General features: G+C 38.1%; 1 protein-coding gene across 2 annotated transcripts in view; it reads left to right on the top strand.

Moving 5' to 3' along the window:
• The first annotated feature begins 1,712 nt into the window (after window positions 1-1,712).
• The window catches only part of Cth (cystathionine gamma-lyase), a 33,596-nt gene continuing 13,251 nt past the window's right edge, over window positions 1,713-22,057 (top strand). Inside the window, exons 1-8 of one of the 2 annotated variants that reach the window (XM_042685215.1) lie at window positions 1,713-2,015; window positions 5,601-5,682; window positions 6,682-6,777; window positions 7,643-7,752; window positions 16,014-16,145; window positions 17,736-17,793; window positions 18,290-18,367; window positions 19,953-20,105. In XM_042685215.1, coding sequence (XP_042541149.1) covers window positions 1,848-2,015; window positions 5,601-5,682; window positions 6,682-6,777; window positions 7,643-7,752; window positions 16,014-16,145; window positions 17,736-17,793; window positions 18,290-18,367; window positions 19,953-20,105 — 877 coding nt within the window. In that variant the 5' untranslated portion in view covers window positions 1,713-1,847. The remainder of the gene's footprint in view (window positions 2,016-5,600; window positions 5,683-6,681; window positions 6,778-7,642; window positions 7,753-16,013; window positions 16,146-17,735; window positions 17,794-18,289; window positions 18,368-19,952; window positions 20,106-22,057) is intronic. The other variant, XM_042685205.1, reaches the window with a different exon arrangement.

The raw sequence follows: 22,057 nt of genomic DNA, 5'->3' as shown, positions 1-22,057 counted from the left end.
CTTTCCCTCTCTTCACATTTTTCTCTCAAACTGCACATTTTGAAGAGTTGGAATTTTCCTTCTTTCTAAATTCACTTGATAACATTCAGATTTTCAGGTAATAATTCTAGGAACAGAAATACTCTTAAATTTTCTAGTGTCAGTCCCTGAAAATAGTCACAATAGTAATTAGGTCAATTGTTTGGGGAGCAAGATTTCTGTTTGTTTTAAATGCCTATTATCACAAGAGGACTCCGGGGCTCAGGTGAGTGGGAAATGTAATGATAGGAAGCTTCATCTTTCCTACAAGGATGTTGCTGTTAATTGTGTAACAATAAAAGCATTTTGTGTAAGGATCTGAGGTTTCAAGAGGTTTCTCAAAGCCACAATATCTGTCTCATCTGGGATTTCCTCAAAGTACTTCAAAGAAAAATAATGATGCTTAGAAAAGCTCGTTTGGGTAGCTTTTAGTAAGCTACTGAAGTTCTACTTAGGCATCCTTATGAGAGGTACTTAAAAACTGCTTTTTTTTTTTTCTTTTGGTGCAAAGCATTGACTCTTTACTTGGGCCTATGAATTAACTGAAAGCAGATTAAACACTAGGTAGCTAGGTATCAGACTCCATTTAGCAAGTAGGTCCTTTGTCCTGAGTCTTTCTCCCTTGTAGTCACTTTGCAGTATCCAAGAAAGGCTGGACCACTTGCCAGGCTTCCGTGACTTTTTGGAACAGGGAGGGCCTCAGCGGAGCAATCCTGAGACTGTGGATTACCAGATTGCCTGAAGCCACTTCTACTCACCTCTGAACACAGCTGTTGAAATGGGATTTAAAAAAACAAAAACAAAAACAAAACCTTTTGTTTCTTTTTTTTTGGAGTTCATTTCGATAAAGAAATGGGACTCTTCTACTCACACCTTTAACTATTCACTCCCTGCTCCCAATTCTCCCCCATTTAACTTTAACCCATTAAACCAATGTGTGTACCTCTGAAGAATGCTGAAGATGTCCCAAAGTCCTCTCCTCCCATGCCTGCCAAGTAATAAATCTCCTTTCTCTGCCCTGAACCCTCGTCTTTATAATGGAGGAGAATAACCAGGCCTGGGATCTAAAGCTCTGATTTCAACTTCATTGCAGTAGCTTCTCTATTATTTAAAAATGTGCCCCTCACTCCCGTCTGAAGCACTGTAAACACTGGGAATTTATAAAGTTCAGTGTACCTTAAAAGACTTGCACTGTGCGTAAAGGTTCAATTTGCCAATTCTGCTAAGGCCACAGTTTTTCTAATGAATCTTCACGCAATCCTTTACGTCTTTCAACCTTACCATCAGGACAAAGGGTGAGGTCAAGGGCACAGGCTGGCTGAAGGAGGAGGTTATTGGTGCAATCTGTGTACAGGTTTTTACTTTTCCACACTCAGCAAGCTTATCTCCACTCCGTGTGAACCTCTGTCCTGGCGTCACACAGACGCCTAGTTTACAGGAGCTGGCCTTGGCCAGTGGTCAGGATTAACGCCCGCAGAGACCAGCACCCACAGGACGCAGGCACCCTGCAGCACCACATTTTCTGCACGGGGAAGGGGTGGGTCGGCGACGCGCCAGGCAACGCCTCAACTTCCAGCCAATGAGGATCGAGAGATTCATCAGGGGCTTCGTTCATTGGGCAGAACTGCCCCCGCCCCGCGGAGATGGCAAACCCTTTTCGGTGACTGATAAATACCTTAGAACCCCGAGTTTGTCTGGGGTTTGGCTTTTGAGTTGGGTCAGCCACACTCCTTGAGCTCTATTTCTCTGGATTTTTCTGTCTCTAGTCCTGATTTCCCAGTTACACCTTTTCTGCTTTTTTCACCTTTCTCCTTCCTTCGCTGCTCAGCATGCAGAAACAAGAGGAGTCCGCGCACGGGTTTCAGCCCAGCTTCCAACATTTCGCCACGCAGGCCATCCACGTGGGCCAGGAACCCGAGCAATGGAACTCCCGCGCGGTGGTGCCCCTCATCTCAATGTCCACCACGTTCAAGCAAGGGTCACCCGGCCAGCACTCGGTGAGCTGGGGGTTGTGGTCTGCTGGCTGTCCTAGCAGGGCTGGGTGGGAAAAATACAATCAATACAGCATGTATTGATTGATAAGATTTACAAATGGGGAAAACACTTGAAAGCATGTTTCTAGACCACAAAGCAATTTGTAGCTGTTAGGTTTTTACAAAGAGATAAGTGAGTAAGAACAGCACCACGCACGTGGTATTCAGGTAAGGGGTAGGTTTATTCATCGTTCTGGCTGGCACCAGGCCATCTTGGTCCTCCACGCCGTGGGGAAAGGCCTGGGAAAGAGAGCTGGGAGAGCTAGGAAAGAGAGAGAAAAGAGCTAGAAAAGAAAAGAGAGAGCTGGGAAAGAGAGAAAGCTGGGAAAGAGAAAAGAACTAGAAAAGAGAGAAGAGCTAGAAAAGAGAGCGTCTGGGAAAGGTGGGAAAGAGAGAGCTAGGAAAGAGAAGGGAGCTGGGAAAGAGAAGAGAAGGAAAGAGCTGAGAAAGAGCTAGAAAAGAGCAGAGAGTGCAAAGCATGTTTCTACACTGTCTCTGTGGATCAACCGACCTAGTGCGGGTATTTCTTTGGATAAGCAGGACTAGAAGAAGCAGGTTATCCAACTTGCTGTTATAGATTTGGGTTGAAATTCTTGTGATTTTGGAAAAATTTTTGTCTTGAAAAATGAGTCATAACTTCTTTGATTACCTTTAGCAGAATGGTCAGATATCTAATAAAGAGTCAGCTTAAAAAGGTAATAACAAACATTAAGATTATTCCCAGTGTCTGCGTTATTAGTTATGGAGTATCTACATACGCCAAATATATACATACATATTATTACTAGTATTATATGCAGTTATTATTAGTATTATATACAGTGACTATCCAATCCTAATAGCAGCCTAAAGCATATTACTGGTAGAGTTGAGTTGCAAAAATCTCCTGAACCTAACCAGTATGGTACATTGTACTGTATTCTAACAATGCTAGTAACAATTTAATCCATTGCATCACTTACTTATGCACTGTGGCTTAGTGATTAAGAGCACAAGTCATATAGTTAAAGCACATAGGTTTAAACAATGTCATCACCCTTTCTGAGGTGGATAACCTTCAGGAAGTTATTGAACCTATCCAAACCTCAAGTTGATTTTACATGCATAGGATAATAATAGTACCTACCACATAGATTGTTAATGTTTGTAGTATGGTACACAATGATTACTCACTGAGTTTTCATCTACACTGTTCTATTTGGTCATCATAACACCTGGGTTAGAGGGTAGGACAGTTTACTTTTTATAGAAAAAGAATTGACCCAGACTCATGCATAAATGGCTTTTATGTAGATGAGAAAGGCTTCTTTTATCTTCTTTGGTGGTATGCTGCATAGGTCTTAGAATATTTAAAAGTTGCTGAGTCTCAGAACAAATTCATTTAATAAACTTTTTATAGTTACCAAACATTGATTATGCTTTCAAAACCACTTCTGTGTGTTATGTAAATTAAGAAAATATTCTTAAAGAGTTAGCCCTCTGTATTATGTGGTAAGCTTCTAAGGATGTTTCCACAATTGGTTGGGATATTCCCAGCTACTGCATTATGGAGTACAGATGTGTAGACAATCACTTTTCCAAGCTTGTAGCTTGTTCCCAATATAAATTTACTGGATGTATGGCTCCCCGAGCTTTGGAACCTAGTGCATATCACTCAGGTATGGTATGAATAATGAAAGGTTTTCAGAAAGCAAGCAGGAATGTGTAAGTTGATAATATTCTGCTTAGTACCTTTAAACAACATCAGGTAAAAGCATAAAGAGAATTTGAAAAGTTGAATGAGAAGTTTCTAATTCTTTTGTTCCGTTTGAAAGGCCACTGAACATAAGAGGCAATTTGCCACCAAAATGTAGTGCTTTTCCTCTCACTAGTGAATGTTTATAGAAAGATGGGGTTCCTTTTTGTGGCTACTGTCATAAAATTTCACGCTTTTAAAAAAATTTGGCCTGGTGGGTACAGCTACAAGTGACACTAAGAAGGTTGGTGAAGTGTGGTGGGAATATTCTTAAGCCTTATAATCTCTGTCTGCTCAGTGTGTCCAAAATGGGGAAACAACACAACAAAACTTAGAAATTACTATTACTAATACTGGGCACTCCAGAATCAGAAACAAAGATGTCAATAATAGTTGTATTTTGGTATGTGCTGTATTAGTCAGGAGAAAATTATAAGACTTTTCTTTTTCTTGACCCAGTCCTGAAGCTTGAACTCAGAACTCTGAGCTGCTTTTTTCTCAAGACTAGCACTCTACCACTTCAGCCACAGCTCCATTTTGGTTTTCTGGTGATTAATTGGGAAGGAATTAAGAGTCTCATAGACTTTCCTGACCCGGTTGGCTTCAAACAGCCATCTTCAGCCTTATGAGTAGCTAGGATTACAGGTGTGAGCTGCTGGTGCCTGGTTTAAGACTTTTAATTAATGTTCAGGTCCTACATTTGAACTTCTGGCTCTGACACCTCTCAGGCCTCATAACATTTGGCTTCATTTTCCTTGAAGCAGATCATGAGGTTCAATAAAATGACAAGATGAATGTAGATATTATAGTATCATAGCAGAAAAAGAAGCAACGCAACTATTTAGAAAGTATTGCATAGAAGGGCTGTGCCAAGAATTACTTTCCATTTTTGGAATCATTTTTTTTTTCTTCCCTTTTGCTGGTTCTAGGCTTGAACTCAGGAACTGAGTTTTGCCTCTGAGCTTTTTTTGGCTTGAAGCTGGTACTCTGCCATGTGAGTCACAGCTTCACTTCTGGATTTTTGTTTTTGTTTTTAGTAGTTTATTGGAGACAAGAATATCATGGACTTCCTGCCATAGCTGGCTATTAACCATGACCCTCAGATCTCAGTCTCCTGAATAGGTAGTATTACAAGCATGAGCCACCAGGTCCAGCTTGGAATCACTTTTATAGGGCAAATATTTTTAAAAATTTTTATTTTATTGTAAAGATGCTGTTCAATTACCTTACATGAGCCAGGTAATTGAGTACATATTTTGTAGAGCATTGATGTTGGGCAAATCTTTCCCTAACTTGCATTGCTATTTCTTAGGAAATGAAATGCAGGTTAGAGTGAAGTTGCTCTGTGGCTTCATGTAATTCCCTTTTCCTAATGGCTCCAGAATAATAGATAAAGTTGACTCTAACATAATAATAATACTATACTGGTATTAAGAATTGCCATTTGCCTACTGGTTAACAGGTACCAGGAAACGAGCAGCGATAGTCACCACAGTTTTATGAACTAGGTAGCTGTAATTTCCTCCCATGGTACAGATAATTAAGATTACTCTTGTGTTATTTACCTAGCGTTATTTACCTAGACACAATCTGCTCATATGTGGTAGACACATAAATCTGGCTCAGTTTGGCTACCATAAGAGCCTCTCTATATCACCACAGCCACGACTCTGTCATCTTTCTCTCTAACACTAAAACACATTAGACTTATTTTGGTTGACTTAGATTGAACACATAGTTATGGAGTTATCTTCATTAAAACGCTGATAATAAACTTAATGTCCTTAGATGAACTCTTACTTCATTTTTTTCAGGGATTTCAATACAGCCGTTCTGGAAATCCCACTAGAAATTGCTTGGAAAAAGCTGTGGCAGCACTGGATGGAGCTAAGTATAGTAAGTGACTAATACTTTACAGGAGAGATTTTTAAATGTATAGAGACCATCACAGAGGCACAGAATGTACAACTAGAAAGAAATAAGAGATTTGCTGGCTCAAAACTCCTATTTTACTAAGACTTGGACTCTGACAAGGATATTTCAATGGGTCTGATATACACATGTGGAGTCAGCTAGAAATAAATATGTATAGTGTCAAAATTCGAATGTTTATTATTTAGTATTCATGGGACTACATTTTTCATCGAAAGCTGTTGGTGTACTTTAAAAAATACAGTTTGTAACTCTAGTTATGAAGATATAAACTTTCTTATATTCTGTTTCATTCACTTAATAATTTGTGCTTGAGAATAGCACAAGAGTTCTTTGTAAAAATGAGTTAATCTTGATAATGTGCTCTCAGAGTCTAGGAATTAACTCCTTGGACATTTTTTTTTTTGGCCAGTCTTCAGGCTTAACTCAGGGCCTGGGCTCTGTCCCTGAGCTTCTCCGTGCTCAAGGCTGGTGCTCTACCACTTGAACCACAGTGCCACTTCTGGCTTTTTCTTTTTATGTGATCCTTAGGAATCAAATCCAGGACTTCATACATGCTAGGCAAGCACTCTACCACTAAACCACATTCCCAGCCCCCTCCTTGAACTTTTTTATTGTCACTATTGTTTGTTCATGTTGTGAAGTCATCTTTGTAGTTTTCATATAGATGATACTGAATAAGGGCAGAATAATGAATAGAAAATAAAAGTCTATTTATCTGTCATATACATGCATATATATACATATTATTTTAAAACTATCTTATTCTTGAATTATAAACAGAGGTTTTGTTATGACCTTAATTAGGACACCTCTGGCAACTCAACAATGATGGCTGACTCATCAGCTATCACCAGGCAGTGAGTGACATAAAGTAAACAAGTAAACACTGTGGGTGTTTATTTGTTTGGTTTTATTTGCTTCAAATCTGTCTTTTTGGCTTACTCTTGATTTTTATATTAGGTTTGGCCTTTGCTTCCGGGTTAGCAGCTGCTATGACGATTACCCAGCTTTTAAAAGCAGGAGATGAAATTATTTGCATGGACGATGTGTATGGTGGTAGGTAACCTCTCTCATTCATGCGTTGGTTGATATTCTAAATATAATAACATGAGCTTTGAATTATATTAATAATATTGCTCTATTTATGATCATTTATTTTCTTTGAAAGATATGAGAGGTTCAAGAGAAGTAAAGTCTAGGCTCTGAAACTGCTAATGAAGAGATTGTTTAGTATTAATTATATTAATTTAAACTGCTAGAATGAGAATGTAGCCCTTGATCAACTCTCAAACATATTCTGGTCTATAGAAGAAGATAGTGGGTAGAGAGAATATATTCTAGTACTCTTTTTTGTACTGGTCTTGGGCTTGAACTCTGGGCCTAGGCACTGTCTTTGAACTTTTGTGCTCAGGGCTAGTGTTCTACCACTTGAGCCACAGTTAGACTTTTGGCTGTTTGATGGTTAGTTAGTGATAAAAGTATCACAAGCTTTCCTGGCTGGGCTGGCTTTGAACTTCAATTCTCAGATCTCAGCCTCCTGAATAAGTAGGATTACGAGTGTGAGTCATCACCTCCTGACTACTTTAATCATTCAATACATATATATATATACTTATGTATTGTATTTTACATATAATGTATATAATATATAAATAATATGTAGTACATATAACATATACTATATATTAAAGTATACATATATGACCTTGTTTGTGTTTATATATATATATATGTTTTAGGTGCAATGTCTTCATATAAGAGTAAACATGTACCCTTTCTCTTTCTAATCCTGGCTTATTTCACTGAATATGATAAGAACAAATTTTTCTTAATATGATGTTCTTTTCTTACTATTTTAAGTGTTGTAAAGAACATACATTTCTTAATACAATGTTCTTTTTATTTTATCTGATTATCTTAGGTATGAATAGATACCTCAGGAACGTGGCAGTTAAATTTGGATTAAAGGTTTCTTTTGTCGATTGTACAAAACCCAAATTGCTAGAGGCAGCAATTACACCAAAAACCAAGGTAATTTACTAGTTTTTAGTTTAGTCTTTTTGTTGTTGTTGTTGGTGGTGGCCGTGGGGCCTGAACTCTGGGCCTGGGCGATGTCTCTCAGCTCTTCAGCTCAAGGCTAATGCTCTACCACTTGAGCCACCTTGCCACTTCCAGCCTTATGTGGTCCTGAGGAATCAAACTCAGGGCCTCAAGCATGCAAAACAAGCACTCTACTACTGAGCCACCTTCCCAGCCCCCTTGTCTTTTCTTGTGATACCTGTTTTCATAATTTCTGGGTAGCAGAGGATATAATTTTTTTTGGTTGTTGTTGGTGGTGATCATGGGGCTTGAACTCTGGGCCTGGGCACTGTCCCTCAACTCTTTAGCTCAAGGCTCGTGCTCTACCACTTGAGCCACAGCTCCACTTCCAGTTTTCTGATGGTTTATTGGAGATAAGAGTCTCACAGAGCCGGGCGCTGGTGGCTCACGCCTGTAATCCTAGCTACTCAGGAGGCTGAGATCTGAGGATCGCGGTTCAAAGCCAGCCCGGGCAGGAGAGACCGTGAGACTCCTATCTCCAATAAACCACCAGAAAACCGGAAGTGGCGCTGTAGCTCAAGTGGTAGAGTGCTCGCCTTGAGCTGAAGAGCTGAGGGACAGCGCCCAGGCCCAGAGTTCAAGCCCCACGACCGACAAAAAAAAAAAAAAAAGAGTCTCACAGACTTTCCTGTCTGGGCTGGCTTTGAAACTGGAGCCTCAGATCTCATCCTTCTGAGTAGCTAGGATTACAGGCATGAGCCACTGACACCGAGCCTGAATAAAAAAGTTTTTAGAAGCCATTGGAAATACATATTATATATATGCATAGGCTGATATCTCACAAGATTATAACCTATTATAAATTCATACAAGAATTTCTGAATGAATTCAATTTCTGGTTCTGTGTCATAGTTGATCTATTGTTTTGTTTTCTTTAAACAAACTCTGCAATGTGTGTGTGTGTGTGTGTGTGTGTGTGTGTGTGTGTGTGTGTGTGTGTGTATGCCAGTACTGGAGTTTGAACTCAAGGCTTGGACACTGTTCTTTAGCTTTTTCACTTAAGACTGGCTCTCTATCTCTAACTCTTGGTGGTTAATTGGAAAAAAGAGACTCATAGACTTTTGTGCCTAGCCTGGCTTTGAACTACAACATTCAGATCCCAGTCTCCTGAATAGCTAGGATTACAGGTATGACCACTAGTGCCTGAGTTCAATTTCCTCATTTGTAAAAAGTAATTGTTCCTTCTTCATGGAAAAGTAGTTGTGATTAAATGAGATAATGCATAAGAACTGCTTGTTATAAGTGTCTGATATGGTAACTGTTAGAAATGTTCAGTTGAAATTGTTAAAAACAAAAATGGGATGGTGTAACATAATGGTAGAGCCTTTGGCCAGCATGTGAGAGGCACTGGGTTTGATTTTTCCGCACTACACAATTATTTATTTATTTAGTATTCAGTAGCACTCAATTCTTAACTGTCTCACCAAGCTAGTATTAGTAACAAGTCATCACAGAGACTAGAATGTACAGAAGTTTGCTAAACTGCAAAACCCTAAGCATGATGACTCAGGACTCTGAAGGATATTGCAGCAAATAATAGAAATAAAGAATGAACACCTCCTCCTAGCCCCTTCCCCCACTCCCACTCCTGGGAAGCTTGTATGCCACCAGAAGGTGTTTTGTGCCTGAGTGAATGGCAGGTGTGCTATTCTTTCTTGGGATCACATTTAAATTCTGTGGTTGTCAAAGGAGCAGTATCTTTTGTAAAAAGTCAGCCTTTCTCAGCTTTTTGCTAAGATCGAAGATTATGTTCAAATGAATGTTATAAAATTAAAATCTTTTCTTATACAAACAACTTCTTTGTAAATTAACATAGTAGTGGGGGCTGGGAAGGTGGCTCATTGGTAGAATGCTTGCCCTGGGTTTGATTCCTCAGCACCACATAAGCAGAAAAAGCTGGAAGTGGCGCTGTGGTAGAGCACTAGCCTTGAGCTGAAAAGCTGAAGGACATCGCCCAGGCCCAGAGTTCAGGCCCCAGGACCGACAAAAACAAAACAAAACAACAACAACAAAAAATGGTAGTGGGTGAGCTTTCACTATTTATATTTTCAAAGGTTTTGTTATTTTATTTAATCTTACTTGGGGGAAAGGATGCTTAATAAAATAGCAGGTCTTTCTATGGGGAGAAAATAAACTGTGAGTAAATTAAATTTTGTACAAAGAATTTTAGATAATTACTCTTTGCTGACTTGATTTAATGGAATTTTTCTTCTGAAGTACCAGACTTGGCATTGTAAGGCAAATATTTTACTGTTATTTTTAAGGCGTTTACAAAGGAGTAACAATTTTATAAGTTACGTTATGAGTAGAATGTGGGAGACATTTTTATTTTTATTTTATTTTTACAGTCCTGGGGCTTGAACTCAGGGCCTGGGGACTGTTCCTGAGCTTCTTTTGCTCAAGGTTAGCACTTTATACCACTTCAGCCACGGCACTACTTCCAGCTTTTTCTGTTTATGTGTTATTAAGGAATTGAACCCAGAGTTTCATGATGCTAGGCAAGCCACAATCTACCACTAAGCCACATTCCCAGCCCTTAATTTTTATTTTATTTTATTTTTTGTAAAGATTCTGTACAGAGGGGTTCAGCTATGTGAGTGAGGCAATGAATACATTACTTATCCATCATTGTTTCCCCTTCCCTTCTTTGTTGTTGTCTCCCACCATCCCTTCCCTTCCCCACCTCCCACACTCCTCCTAACCCCCTCATCCCTCCCACCCGAGCTTGTAAAGTTTGTTTCCAATATGCTGTCTTGTGGGTATGCTTGTTGCAATGCGTCATCCCGTGTCCTTCAGTGTTTTGTTATTCCCCTTCCTCTCCCCAGATTAGACAAATGTATGTACAAGATGCAGGATACCAAAATCTAGTACAGTGACAACAGGGGATGTGCCATAGGGGAAAGAACATACAAAGGAAACAACAGCAGCAACAAAAAATAAAATCACGAGGTACATTTAAAAAATAACAATGAAGACAGACCTCTTGTGTCCATATCTTGGGGTTCATTTCACTTAGCATCATCTTATATGGTAATCTGTACATGGCTTTTGAACTTTTCAGCTCATCTGATAAGATTATCCTATATGCATACTAATTATTGCAAATAAGGGAAAGTTGAAGAGGAGTAGAGAATGGACATCCTTGTCTCATTCCTGAGTTTAGATGAAATGGTTTTAGCTTTTCGCCATTAAGAATAATGCTGGACAATGAGATGTACAAGTTGTTATGTCGAAAAACGAACTTTACAACTTTGGTGGGGGGAATGGGGGCAGGGAGGATGGGAAGGGATGGGAAGGGGAAACAAAGCAGGAGGCTACAATGCTTGATAAGAAATGTGCTCATTATCTTACCCATGTAATTGTAACCCCTCTGTACTGTATTTTCACAATAAAAATATATTTAAAAAAAAAAGAATAATGCTGGGTGTAGGTTTCTCACTCATGGTATTTATTGTATTGAGAAATGTTCCCTGGATTCCTAGCTTCTCCAGAGCTTTCATCATAAAGGGGTGTTGGATCTTGTCAAATGCTTTTTCTGCATCTATTGAGATAATCATGTGGTTCTTATCCTTACTCTTGTTGATGTGATATATTACATTAATTGATGTGTGTATATTGAACCAGCTTTGCATTTCTGAAATGAATCCTATTTGACCATGGTGAATGATTATTTTGATGAGTTGTTGAAGTCAGTTGGCCAAAATTTTGTTGAGAAGTTTTGCATCGATGTTCATCAAAGAAATGGATTCTCTTTCTTTGATGAGTCCTTGTCTGGTTTTGGGATGAGGGTTATGATGGCTTCATAGAAGGAGTTTGGTAGTGAACTTTCACTTTCAATTTCAGTGAAAAGTTGGAGGAGTATTGGTGTGAGCTCTGCTTTGAAAGCCTTGTGGAATTCAACAGTGAACCCATCTGGTCCTGGGCTTCTCTTGGTTGGAAGGTCTCTTATTGCTGTTTCTATTTTGATGCTTGATATGGGTCTGTTAAGTTGGTTTGACTCATCTTGGTTTACTTTGGGCATATCAAGATTTGCTAGAAATTCTTCCATTTCATCCAGGTTCTCAGACTTATTAGCATAAAGGTTTGAGAAATATTCTCTTACAATGTTCAGAATCTTCATTGTTCCTGTAGTGATGTTTCCATTCTCATCTCTGAGTTTGTTTATTTGGGTGTATTCTCTTCTTTTTCTGGTAAGATTTGGTAAGGGTCTGTCAAGTTCGTTAATTTTTATTTATTTATTTATTTATTTTTTATTGTGAAAATACTGTACAGAGGGGTTACAATTGCATGGGCAAAGTTCGTTAATTTTTTTAAGAACCAACTCTTTGTTTTGTTGATTCTAGGTTTTTTTGGATTCTAATTCATTTAATTCTGATGTAATTTTATTTATTTGTTTCTGTCTATTGGATTGGGATTTGGCTTGTTGCTCTTTTTCAAGGAACTTCAGGCACATCATTAAATTGTTAGTTTGAGATCTCCAATTTGTTGATGTAAGAACTCAAAGCTCTGAATTTTCCTGTGAGTACTGCCTTTGCCGTGTCCCAGAGGAGCTGGTAATTTGTATGCTCATATTTGTTAAATATTATGAACATTTGAATTTCCTTTTTATCTTTTTGGTGGTTGTGGGGCTTGAACTCTGGGCTTGGGCACTATCCCTCAGCTCTTCAGCTCAAGGCCAGCACTCTACTGCTTAAACCACAGCGCCACTTCCGGTTTTCTAGTGGCTTATTAGAGATAAGAGTCTCACGGACTTTCCTGACCGGGCTGGATTTGAACCGTGATCCTCAGATCTCAGCTTCCTTAGTAGCTAGGATTACAGGTGTGAGCCACCAGCGCCCAGCAGCCTCTGTCTTTTAGGATTTTCTTTGGTGGCATTTGATGTTGAGTTCTAATTTTATTACCTTGTAGTCTGAGAGCATTCAGGGCATAATTTCAATGTTTCTGAATTTGGACAGATTTTATTTGTGACTTAAAATGCAGTCCATTTTGGAGAATGTTCCATGTGCTGCTGAGAAGAATGCATAATCTGTTGCTGATAGGTGAAATATTCTATAGAGGTCTGTTAAGTCTAGTTGGTCTATCCCATCCCTTAAATTTTGAAATTGTTATTTTAAAAGTGATATACAGAGAGGTTACACTTTCATAAGTCAGATAATGATACATTTATTTTTGACAATGTCATCCCTTCCTTTGTTCTCTCCCAATCTTACCTTCCTGTCCCCACCCATTCATTTCATTTCATGTTCATTTTCAACATAATGTCTACTGAGTACCACTGTGTATTTGTTCACTCTTTGTGGAAGGCAAATTTTTAAGTTAATGTAAAACTTATTTTTAACTTATTTCTCATTTTTTTTAATTATCTGTAGGAGCAATTTCTTAGCCAGGAATAACTCTTTATAAAGATTCTTATAGAATAAGCACTATTTTAACCACCTCACTTTTTAAAAATAGTGAATTAAGAAGTGTGAAGTGTATTAAACTATATTGCTTGTCCACTTTACTAAAAAACGATAATCCTACTAACGAAAAAGCTGTAGATGGTGTATTTCAGTACACGGGCACCTGTATTGAATTCTCTTCTGTTCTATGGTCTTTTCAGTAATTGTTACTTGAATTGTAGGTAGGGTTTGGATTCTATGGGTAAACATTATATTTCTTAAGTGAATTATAATCAGGCTTTCTGCTGTTTGTCACTTCTTTCTTTAATTAAGCCTAATTGTTATAATTTAAGCCCTAAGTGTAAAATTTTAAACTTTCTAGTGCATCTGGTAAAAACTATTTTAGTATCATATGTATAATTATCTGAAAGGTCTAAGGTATGTTCTTTCTTTAACAAGATAATTGGTTATTTATTTGTTTATTTTTGTTGGTCTTGGGAGCTTGAATACAGGGTCTGGACATTTACTGTCCCTGGGCTTTTTTGCTCAAAGCCAGCACTTTACCACTTTGAGACACAGGGCTACTTCTGGTTTTCGGTGGTTAATTGGAATAAGAGTCTCTTGAACTTTCCTTCCCAGGATGCCTTCGAAACACCATCCTCAAATCACAGCCTCCTGAGTAGCTAGGATTACAGGCTGACACTTGATTTCTTTAATTTCAACTTTCTGTCTCCAATAAAGTGAATAGTGCTCCAAGCTTCTAGAAGTGTCTGGCATTCTTTTTTTGTCAGTGTGAATTTTTTTTACAACTTAAAAAAAATTGTTCTTTTAAAGGTGATGTAGAGATGCATACAGTTACTAAGTCAGGTAAAGAGTACATTTCTTTTTGGACAATGTCGCCCCTTCCCTCCTTCTCTCCCAGTTTTTCCCTCCTGTCCCCACTCACAAGTTGCATAGTTCATTTTCAACAAAATGGCTAGTGAGTACCACTACTGCATTTGTTCACCTTTTATCCCTCTGTTTCTGTGCTCCTTCAAGTCCTCCCTGCAAAGACAGATAATCAAGCAAACAAGGGGGAAAAAAATCCCAAAAACCTCTTGCTTCTATTTCCTGGAATTCATTTTGAAAAAAGTTATTTTATATGATCAGATGCACAGAGGCATTGCACCTTTGTGTTCCTCCTCTAAGCACATCTTTCTTTGGTCTCACTGTATGTGAATGTTTAGAATTCTGTGTAATTTATAATGTCTCAGTGTATTTTAGATCTAGCTTCCCCATATGAGAAAAAAATGTATGCCATTGTCTCTCTGAGCTTGAATTACTTCACTCAACATGATTTGTTCCAGGTCTATCTATTTCCCTGCAGATGACATAATATTATTCTTCCTAATGGCTGTGTAAAATTCCATTGTGTAGAAGTATAACATATTTTTGACCCACTCATTTATTGTAAGGCATCTAAGCTTTTTCCATAACTTGGGTATTGTGAATAGTGCAGCAATGAACATGGATGTGTAAGTGTCTTTACAATATCCTGCCTTAGCCGGGCGCTGGTGGCTCACGCCTGTAATCCTAGCTACTCAGGAGGCTGAGATCTGAGGATCGTGATTCAAAGCCAGCCCGGGCAGGAAAGACTGTGAGACTCCTATCTCCAATAAACCACCAGAAAACTGGAAGTGGCGCTGTAGCTCAAGTGGTAGAGCGCTCGCCTTGAGCTGAAGAGCTGAGGGACAGAGCCCAGGCCCAGAGTTCAAGCCCCATGACCGTCAAAACAAAAAAAACCAAAAAAACCCAAAAAAACAATATCCTGCCTTATGGTATTCTGGGTAGATGCCCAGGAATGATATGGCTAGGTTGTAGGAAAGATCTATGCTTCATTTGTTGAGGAACCTCTAGACTACTGTTGATAGTGGTTGTACTAGTTTACATTCCCACCAACATTGTAATCAAGTCCTTCTTCCACACATCCCTGCCAACATTTGTTGTTGGCCAATCTAACTGGGGTGAGATGGAATCTTAAAGTTGTTGTGATTTGCATTTCTTTTATGACCAAGAATGTTGATCATTTTCTCATATGTTTCTTGCCATTCTTACCTCTTCCTCAAGGATATATTCTTACACAATCTGTATTATTTATTTTTGAGGAAAAAAATCCTGACTGAACTATGACTCTGGAATATTTGTCTTTTTTATGGAAAATATTTATGCTAATTAACTTTGGTATTTTTCTGCTTAGTTATACATTATCTCATTGGTCATTACAAAAGCTCTACCATGTAAATATTGCCTACTCTCATTATTCAGGTGAAGAAATGGAGGAAGGTAAAAGATAATTTATTTAGCTATGATGTCTCAGAAATATTTAGGAGTAGACAGGATTTACATTTGAGCTTTCCAATTTCATTGTTCATATGTTTCAATAATATAATGTCAAAGCCTCCTAGGTTGTTACATATATGAGCTGTCCTGGCTGTTGGTGGCACACACTGATAATCCTAGCTACTCAAGGGGCTATAATCTGAGGATCATGTTTTGAAGCCAGCCTCGGCAGCCGATCCATCCAATTAACCAGTAAAAGCTGGAAATGAAGGTGTGTGTGCGGGTCAAATGATAGAGAACTAGCCCTAAGTGGAAAAAGCTAAGCAAGAGAAGAAGGTCCTGAGTTCAAGCCCCATTACAGACAGACAGACCCCCCTACACACACACACACACACACACACACACACACACGAAAGAGAAAGAGAGAGATTTGTATGTTTTATTTCTTTGTGTAGTTTTTACAAACTGCTGTCATTTGTTGAATTATTATAGCTCGTTTGGATTGAAACTCCCACAAACCCTAATTTGAAGATAACTGACATTGAAGCTTGTGCACATATTGCCCACAAACATGGAGACATTATTTTGGTTGTGGATAACTCTTTTATGTCTGCGTATTTCCAGGTAAATGACAGTAGTACTTTTGTTTGTTCTTTTAGTTATGATTAATAGACTACATGGGTTAGATGTAATTAAGAAATGAATGACTGTTTGCATTAACATTATCAAACACCTGAAATCCGATCTCTGTTATTGATTAGAAGAAAATTAAATTTGAATATTTTGTTCTATTAGTTAATACCTTTTTAAACCTATGAAACCATGTAATACTTGTATTTTTATTTATTATTTTTTAAAAGTTATTTTCTTTTAGTGCAGGTCCTGCCACTTGAACTAGGGTCTGAGTGCTGTCACTGAGCTCTTTTGCTCAAGGCTAGCACTTGAGCCACAACTCCACTCTCAGCTATTTGCTGGTTAATTGGAGATAAAGAGTCTCATAGACTTTTCTGTGTGGGTGGCTTCAAACTATGATCCTCAGGTCTCAGCTTCCTGAGTAGCTAGGATTACAGCTGTGAGCTACTGGTGCTAACTGACTTAAAAATCTAAACAGATTAGTTTATATGTATTTGATGTAAAAATCACTGAATGCTTTTATAAATTACTGTATGTGTTTAATGAGTTGTAAAATGCCAGAATCCCTGATGTTTGTGACATGTTTAGATACCATTCATCGAACTGCTATAAAGAAACAGGTTTCAGAGATGACTTGACCATGGAACTTGTAACTTTAAATTCCACATTAGAGTCTTAGATTTCTTTTTTTCCTTTCTTCCTTCCTTCCTTTCTTCCTTCCTTCTTTCCTTCCTTCCTTCTTTCCTTCCTTCCTTCCTTTCTTTCTCTCTCTCTTTTTCTCTTTCTTTCTTTCTTTTTTTTTGTTTTTTGGTCCAGTTGTGGGGCCTGAACTCTGGGCCTGGCCGCTGTCCCTCAGCTCTTCAGCTCAAGGCTAGCGCTCTACCACTTGAGCCACAGAGCCACTTCTGGCTTTTTTCTTTTTGCTTATGTGGTGCTGAGGAATCGAACCCAGGGCCTCATGCATGCAAGGCAAGCGCTCTACCACTGAGCCACCTTCCCAGCCCTCTTTCTTTTTTCTCTCTTCTTTCTCTCTTTTGTTCTTTCTTTCTCTTTTTCTGTTTCTTTCTTTTTCTGTTTCTTTCTCTCTTTTTCTTTCTTTCTTTCCTCCTTTCTTTCTGTTTCTCTCTTTCCTTCTTTCTTTCTCTCTTTCTCTCTTTCTTTCTGTATTTGTTGTGAAGCTTGAATGTGGGGTCTGGGCTTTGTTCCTGAGCTCTTTTGCTCAAGGCTAGTGTTGTACCATTATAAGCCACAGCATCATTTCCAGTTTTCTGGTGGTTCATTGGAGATAAGAGTCTCATGGCCTTTCCTGCACAGGCCAGCTTCAAGCCATGATCCTCAGATCTCAGCTTCCTAAGTAGCTAGAATTACAGGTGTGAACCACTGGTAGCTGGCTTCTAGTTTTATTTTTCATGTGAATTTGTTGGGAGGGAGTCGAGGAGAAAATAATATCAAACATGGTGGAAAATTTAAGATGTATATGCTTTTGCAAAGTTAGTATTGATGAAAACAAGAGTGGAATTGAAAAGCAAAACTTTAATAAATATGAATTTAAATAAATGATGAAACATTTGTGTCTTTCAGCGACCTTTGGCTTTGGGAGCTGATATTTGTATGTGTTCTGCAACAAAATACATGAATGGTAAGATATACACAGTCTACACAGAATCTTCTTTTTCCATGATGAATGAAAAATTACGTAGAGCTTGATATTTTATGCCATTTTCTACTACTACAGGATTTTCCCCTATGACTCCTGTAGAAATTTTTTTTCAAAAAATTCACACTTTGATTAAATGTTTGACTTCATTTATAGTAGACAGAATGATGTTCATTCATGATTCATAAGAAAGGACTCAAGTTTATTATAAAGATTTTTTTATTCAGTGATTTTTATTTTACTGCTATTTATGTATAGTATTATTTCTGTTAAGCTAAATCATTTAAACATATTTTCTAGGATTTTCTTAAGTAGTTCACTCCACCCCAAGTTATGAAATGAAGAACAAACATAAATTGTTTTAAATATATTTTTACCTTCCATGTTGGGGATGGAACCCAGGGCTTTGTGCATGTTATGCAAGTACTCTACCTTGGAATGATACCTCAATCCCTGTCAATGTTTTGCTTTGTTTTAGGTCACAGTGATGTTGTCATGGGCTTAGTTTCTGTTAATTCTGAAGACCTCCATGACAGGCTTCGCTTCTTGCAGAACAGTAAGTAAATAGTCTGGATTTCCTTTTAGGCCACTAGTGACTCCATTTGAAATTTGTATCTACATGAATGTTACAAAACATTTAGAGAAAAGAAAACTCTGGCTTTTGGAGGAACTGAAAAAATAGTTATAAAATATTACAGTTTATATATCATCTGAAGCTTTATGACATGATACAAGAAGTAAATTTTGTATCATTTTTAATTTAATTTAGTGGTACTGGGGTTTGAACTCAGAGCCTCAGGCTTGCTAAGCTGGTGCTCTGCCACGTGAGCCACATCTCTAGCTCTGCTTCTTGATGGTTATTTTGGAGATGAGTTTGGTCAACTTTTCTGCTGAGGCTGATTTTAAACTTTTATTATCTAAACCTCAACTTCCTGAGTTAAGATTACAAGTGTCTAGTTTTCTGTATTAATTCTTTTTTTTTTTTTTTTTTGTGCCAGTCCTGAGACTTGAGTTTGGGTCCTGGGTGCTGTCCCTAAGCATTTTTAATCAAAGATAGAACAACTACCACTTGAGCCACAGCTCCACTTCTGGCTTTTTTGATAATTAATTGGAGATAACAGTTTCACAGACTTTCTTGCCTAGATTGGCTTTGAACCATGACCCTCAGATCTCAGTCTCTTGAGTACTAGAATTTCAGGTGTTTAATACCACCTGCTCCTGGCCTTTCATATTATTATTAATCATGATTTGTTTAAGCCTAAATGAATTTTCAGTTTTAAGACTTACTAGATTTTCTCTGTGTAGTATTAGAATTTTTCAAAGAAATGCAAAGTTAAGTAATGGGCAGTATATCATGTCACTGAACTCATACAAAGGACTAATTACTTTATATTTGAAAAGTTCATCTTATGTGGGAAAAGTTTTTTTTTTTTTTTTTTGTATGTATGCTCCTGGGGTTTGAACTCAGGGTTTTGCACTTACCTAGGCAGGTATTCTACCACTTGAGCCACTTTACCAGCTCTGGATTTTTACTTCATTTATGGATATTTTAGAGCACATTTATCTTTTTTTTTTTCTTTACAAAGTTTTACATCTATGTTTATTTTTTAAAAAAATAAGGTTTCAATTGTGAAAATACTGTACAGAGGGGTTACAATCACATGAGAAAGGTAATAAGTACATTTCTTTTTTTTTTTTTTCACATTTTAGAGTCCCTTTATTTGTCTTGGCTGTGCTGCCAATCTTTAAGAGATGACCTTCTTTCACTCATGTATGTCTTTTTTTTTTTTTTTTTTAATTTAATTTTATTTTATTTGAGAACATACTATACAGAGGGGTTACAATTACATGGGCAGGATAATGCATACATTTCTTACCAAGCATTGCAGCCTCCTCCTTTGTTTACCCTTCACCTCCCTTCCCAGCCTCCCCCCTCCCCCCCCACCCAATCATACCCCCCCTCCCCCCAGCACATTTATCTTAAGCGTGTTTCAGGAGTGACTTTATAAATCAGCTTCCCTCCTAAAACTGAAGCATTGAGCCTCACTGTTACTACCATGTATTATGAAAAAAAGAATCAGAGATAATTTTCTGGTCTTCACAATGCCTTCAAATTAACCCAGGATGTATTTATTTCTCAGCTCTTGGAGCTGTTCCGTCTCCCATGGACTGTTACCTCTGTAATCGAGGTCTGAAGACACTACAACTTCGAATGGAGAAGCATTTCAAAACTGGAATGGCTGTGGCCCGGTTCCTGGAAGCTAATCCTGTGGTAGAAAAGGTTATTTATCCTGGTATGATCATTTAACTTCTAAGCAGATGTTGTATATGCCACAACTTTTTAAAGAGTTATCCTGAGCATTTGTTCATGTAATTTGTAAACTAGGTACTTTCATATGTTTATGCTTTATTATTATTATTGTTTATTATTTAGGTGTCAGACCGTACTAGGTCTGGCAAAAAGTGACATTGTGGCTATGGCATTGTATTCCTTATAGTAATATGGATGTTAAAAAAAATTGTCTTGGCCTGAGCATGGTAGTACATGTCTATAATCCCACCAGTTGGAAGAGAGAGACAGGCGGAATTTGAGTCAGAGGCCTGCCTGAGTTACAAAACAAAACTTTCTCAAAAAAAAAAACAAACCAAACCAAATGAAACATTAGTCTTAAATGGTAAATATTCCAGTGGCAGTACTTAGCTGTAAGGGATTTATGCACGCCTATTCCAAGATTGCAGCACTGTTGTTGAGAGTTGATTTGTTTGTAATTTTTTTTTTTTTTTTTTTTGCCAGTACTGGGGCTTGAACTCAGGGCCCTGGCACTGTCCCTGAGCTTTTTTTGCTCAAGTCTAGCACTCTACCACTTGAGCCACAGCGCAACTTCTGTTTTATTTTCTGTTTATGTGGTACTGAGGAACCGAACTCAGAGTTTCCTGCATGCTGGGCAAGCACTATACCATGAAACCACATTCCCAGCCCTTGAGAGGATCTTTTTTTTTTCTTTTCTTTCTTTTTTTTTTTTTTTTGGTGAGGATCAGTTGTGGGGCTTGAACTCAGGGCCTAAGTGCTATCCCTGAGCTTTTTTGCTCAAAGCTAGTGCTCTACCACTTTGAGCCATAGCTCTACTTCTTTGTTTATAATCTTGTCAGTCTTATGTTCAGCATAACTCTGACTTTAATATGAAAAGTTTGTCCCATTGAAACCTGACTATTAGGTACCAAATTCTCACTTTTTTTTTGGTCATGGAGCTTGAACTCAGGGCTTGAGCTCAGGGCTTGGGTGCTGTCTATGAGCTCTGTCACTCAAGGCTAGTGCTCTACCTCTTTGAGTCATAGCACCACTTCTGATTTTCTGGTGGTTAATTGGAGATATGAATCGCATGGGCTTTCTTACCTGGGATGACTTTTAACTTAATCCTGAGAGCTCAGTAACTAGGATTACAGGTATGAGCCACCAAAGCCCAGCTCAAATTCTCAGTTTTTATTTCAGTTTGGTGAAGAAAATGCTCATGTGAAGTTTAACAAGTAAAGTAATGTTACTCTGTGTGTGTGTGTGTGTGTGTGTGTGTACTTGAACTCAGGGCTTGACATACTACCTTAGCTTTTCTGTTGACTCAAGGATGGTATTCTATTACTTGAGCTTCATGCTTCCACTTTGAGCTTTTTGCTGGTTAATAACTAGACATAAGATTCTCTTGGATATGTCCTACCTGGGCTGGCATTGAACCTAGATCCTCAGATTGTAGGCCTCTAAGTAACTAAGATTATAGGCATGAGCCAGCAGCATCCAACCTACTTTACTCATCTTTAAATTATGGTGCTTTTAAGTGCGTTTAGAACCTTTTAAGATAGTAGTTTTGAGTATCATTGAGGACACAGGATAGTCAAGACTGTGCCAAGTAGCAGGCTGGCCTGGGCCAGCCATCGGCTCACTGTGTAGCACCAACTAGGTCATCCTGCTTCAGCCTACCAAGTGCTAGGATTATAGGTACAACACTCTGCCTGGCAAAACTTGTGGCTCTTATCATAGTATGGTAATGTTTTGAATATATATTATATATAAAATAGGGTTTTTTCTTAAAACAAAGGACTGTGTCAGGGAAATTAGATAAGCCAAGGTAGAAATAGATAAGACTAAAATGTCTTGCATATAGTTTAGTAAAGAGCCGGGTAGAGGGAGAAGCATCTTGAACTATGTCCTGAAAATGTAACACTTGTTAAAAAACATTGGATGAGGCATTTCACC

The sequence above is a fragment of the Dipodomys spectabilis genome, unplaced genomic scaffold, assembly GCF_019054845.1.
Source record: "Dipodomys spectabilis isolate Male_0828 unplaced genomic scaffold, ASM1905484v1 ptg000002l, whole genome shotgun sequence".
Taxonomy (NCBI): Eukaryota; Metazoa; Chordata; class Mammalia; order Rodentia; family Heteromyidae; genus Dipodomys; species Dipodomys spectabilis.
Note: the sequence above shows the minus strand (reverse complement) of the source record. Positions and strands in the feature narration are given on the sequence as shown.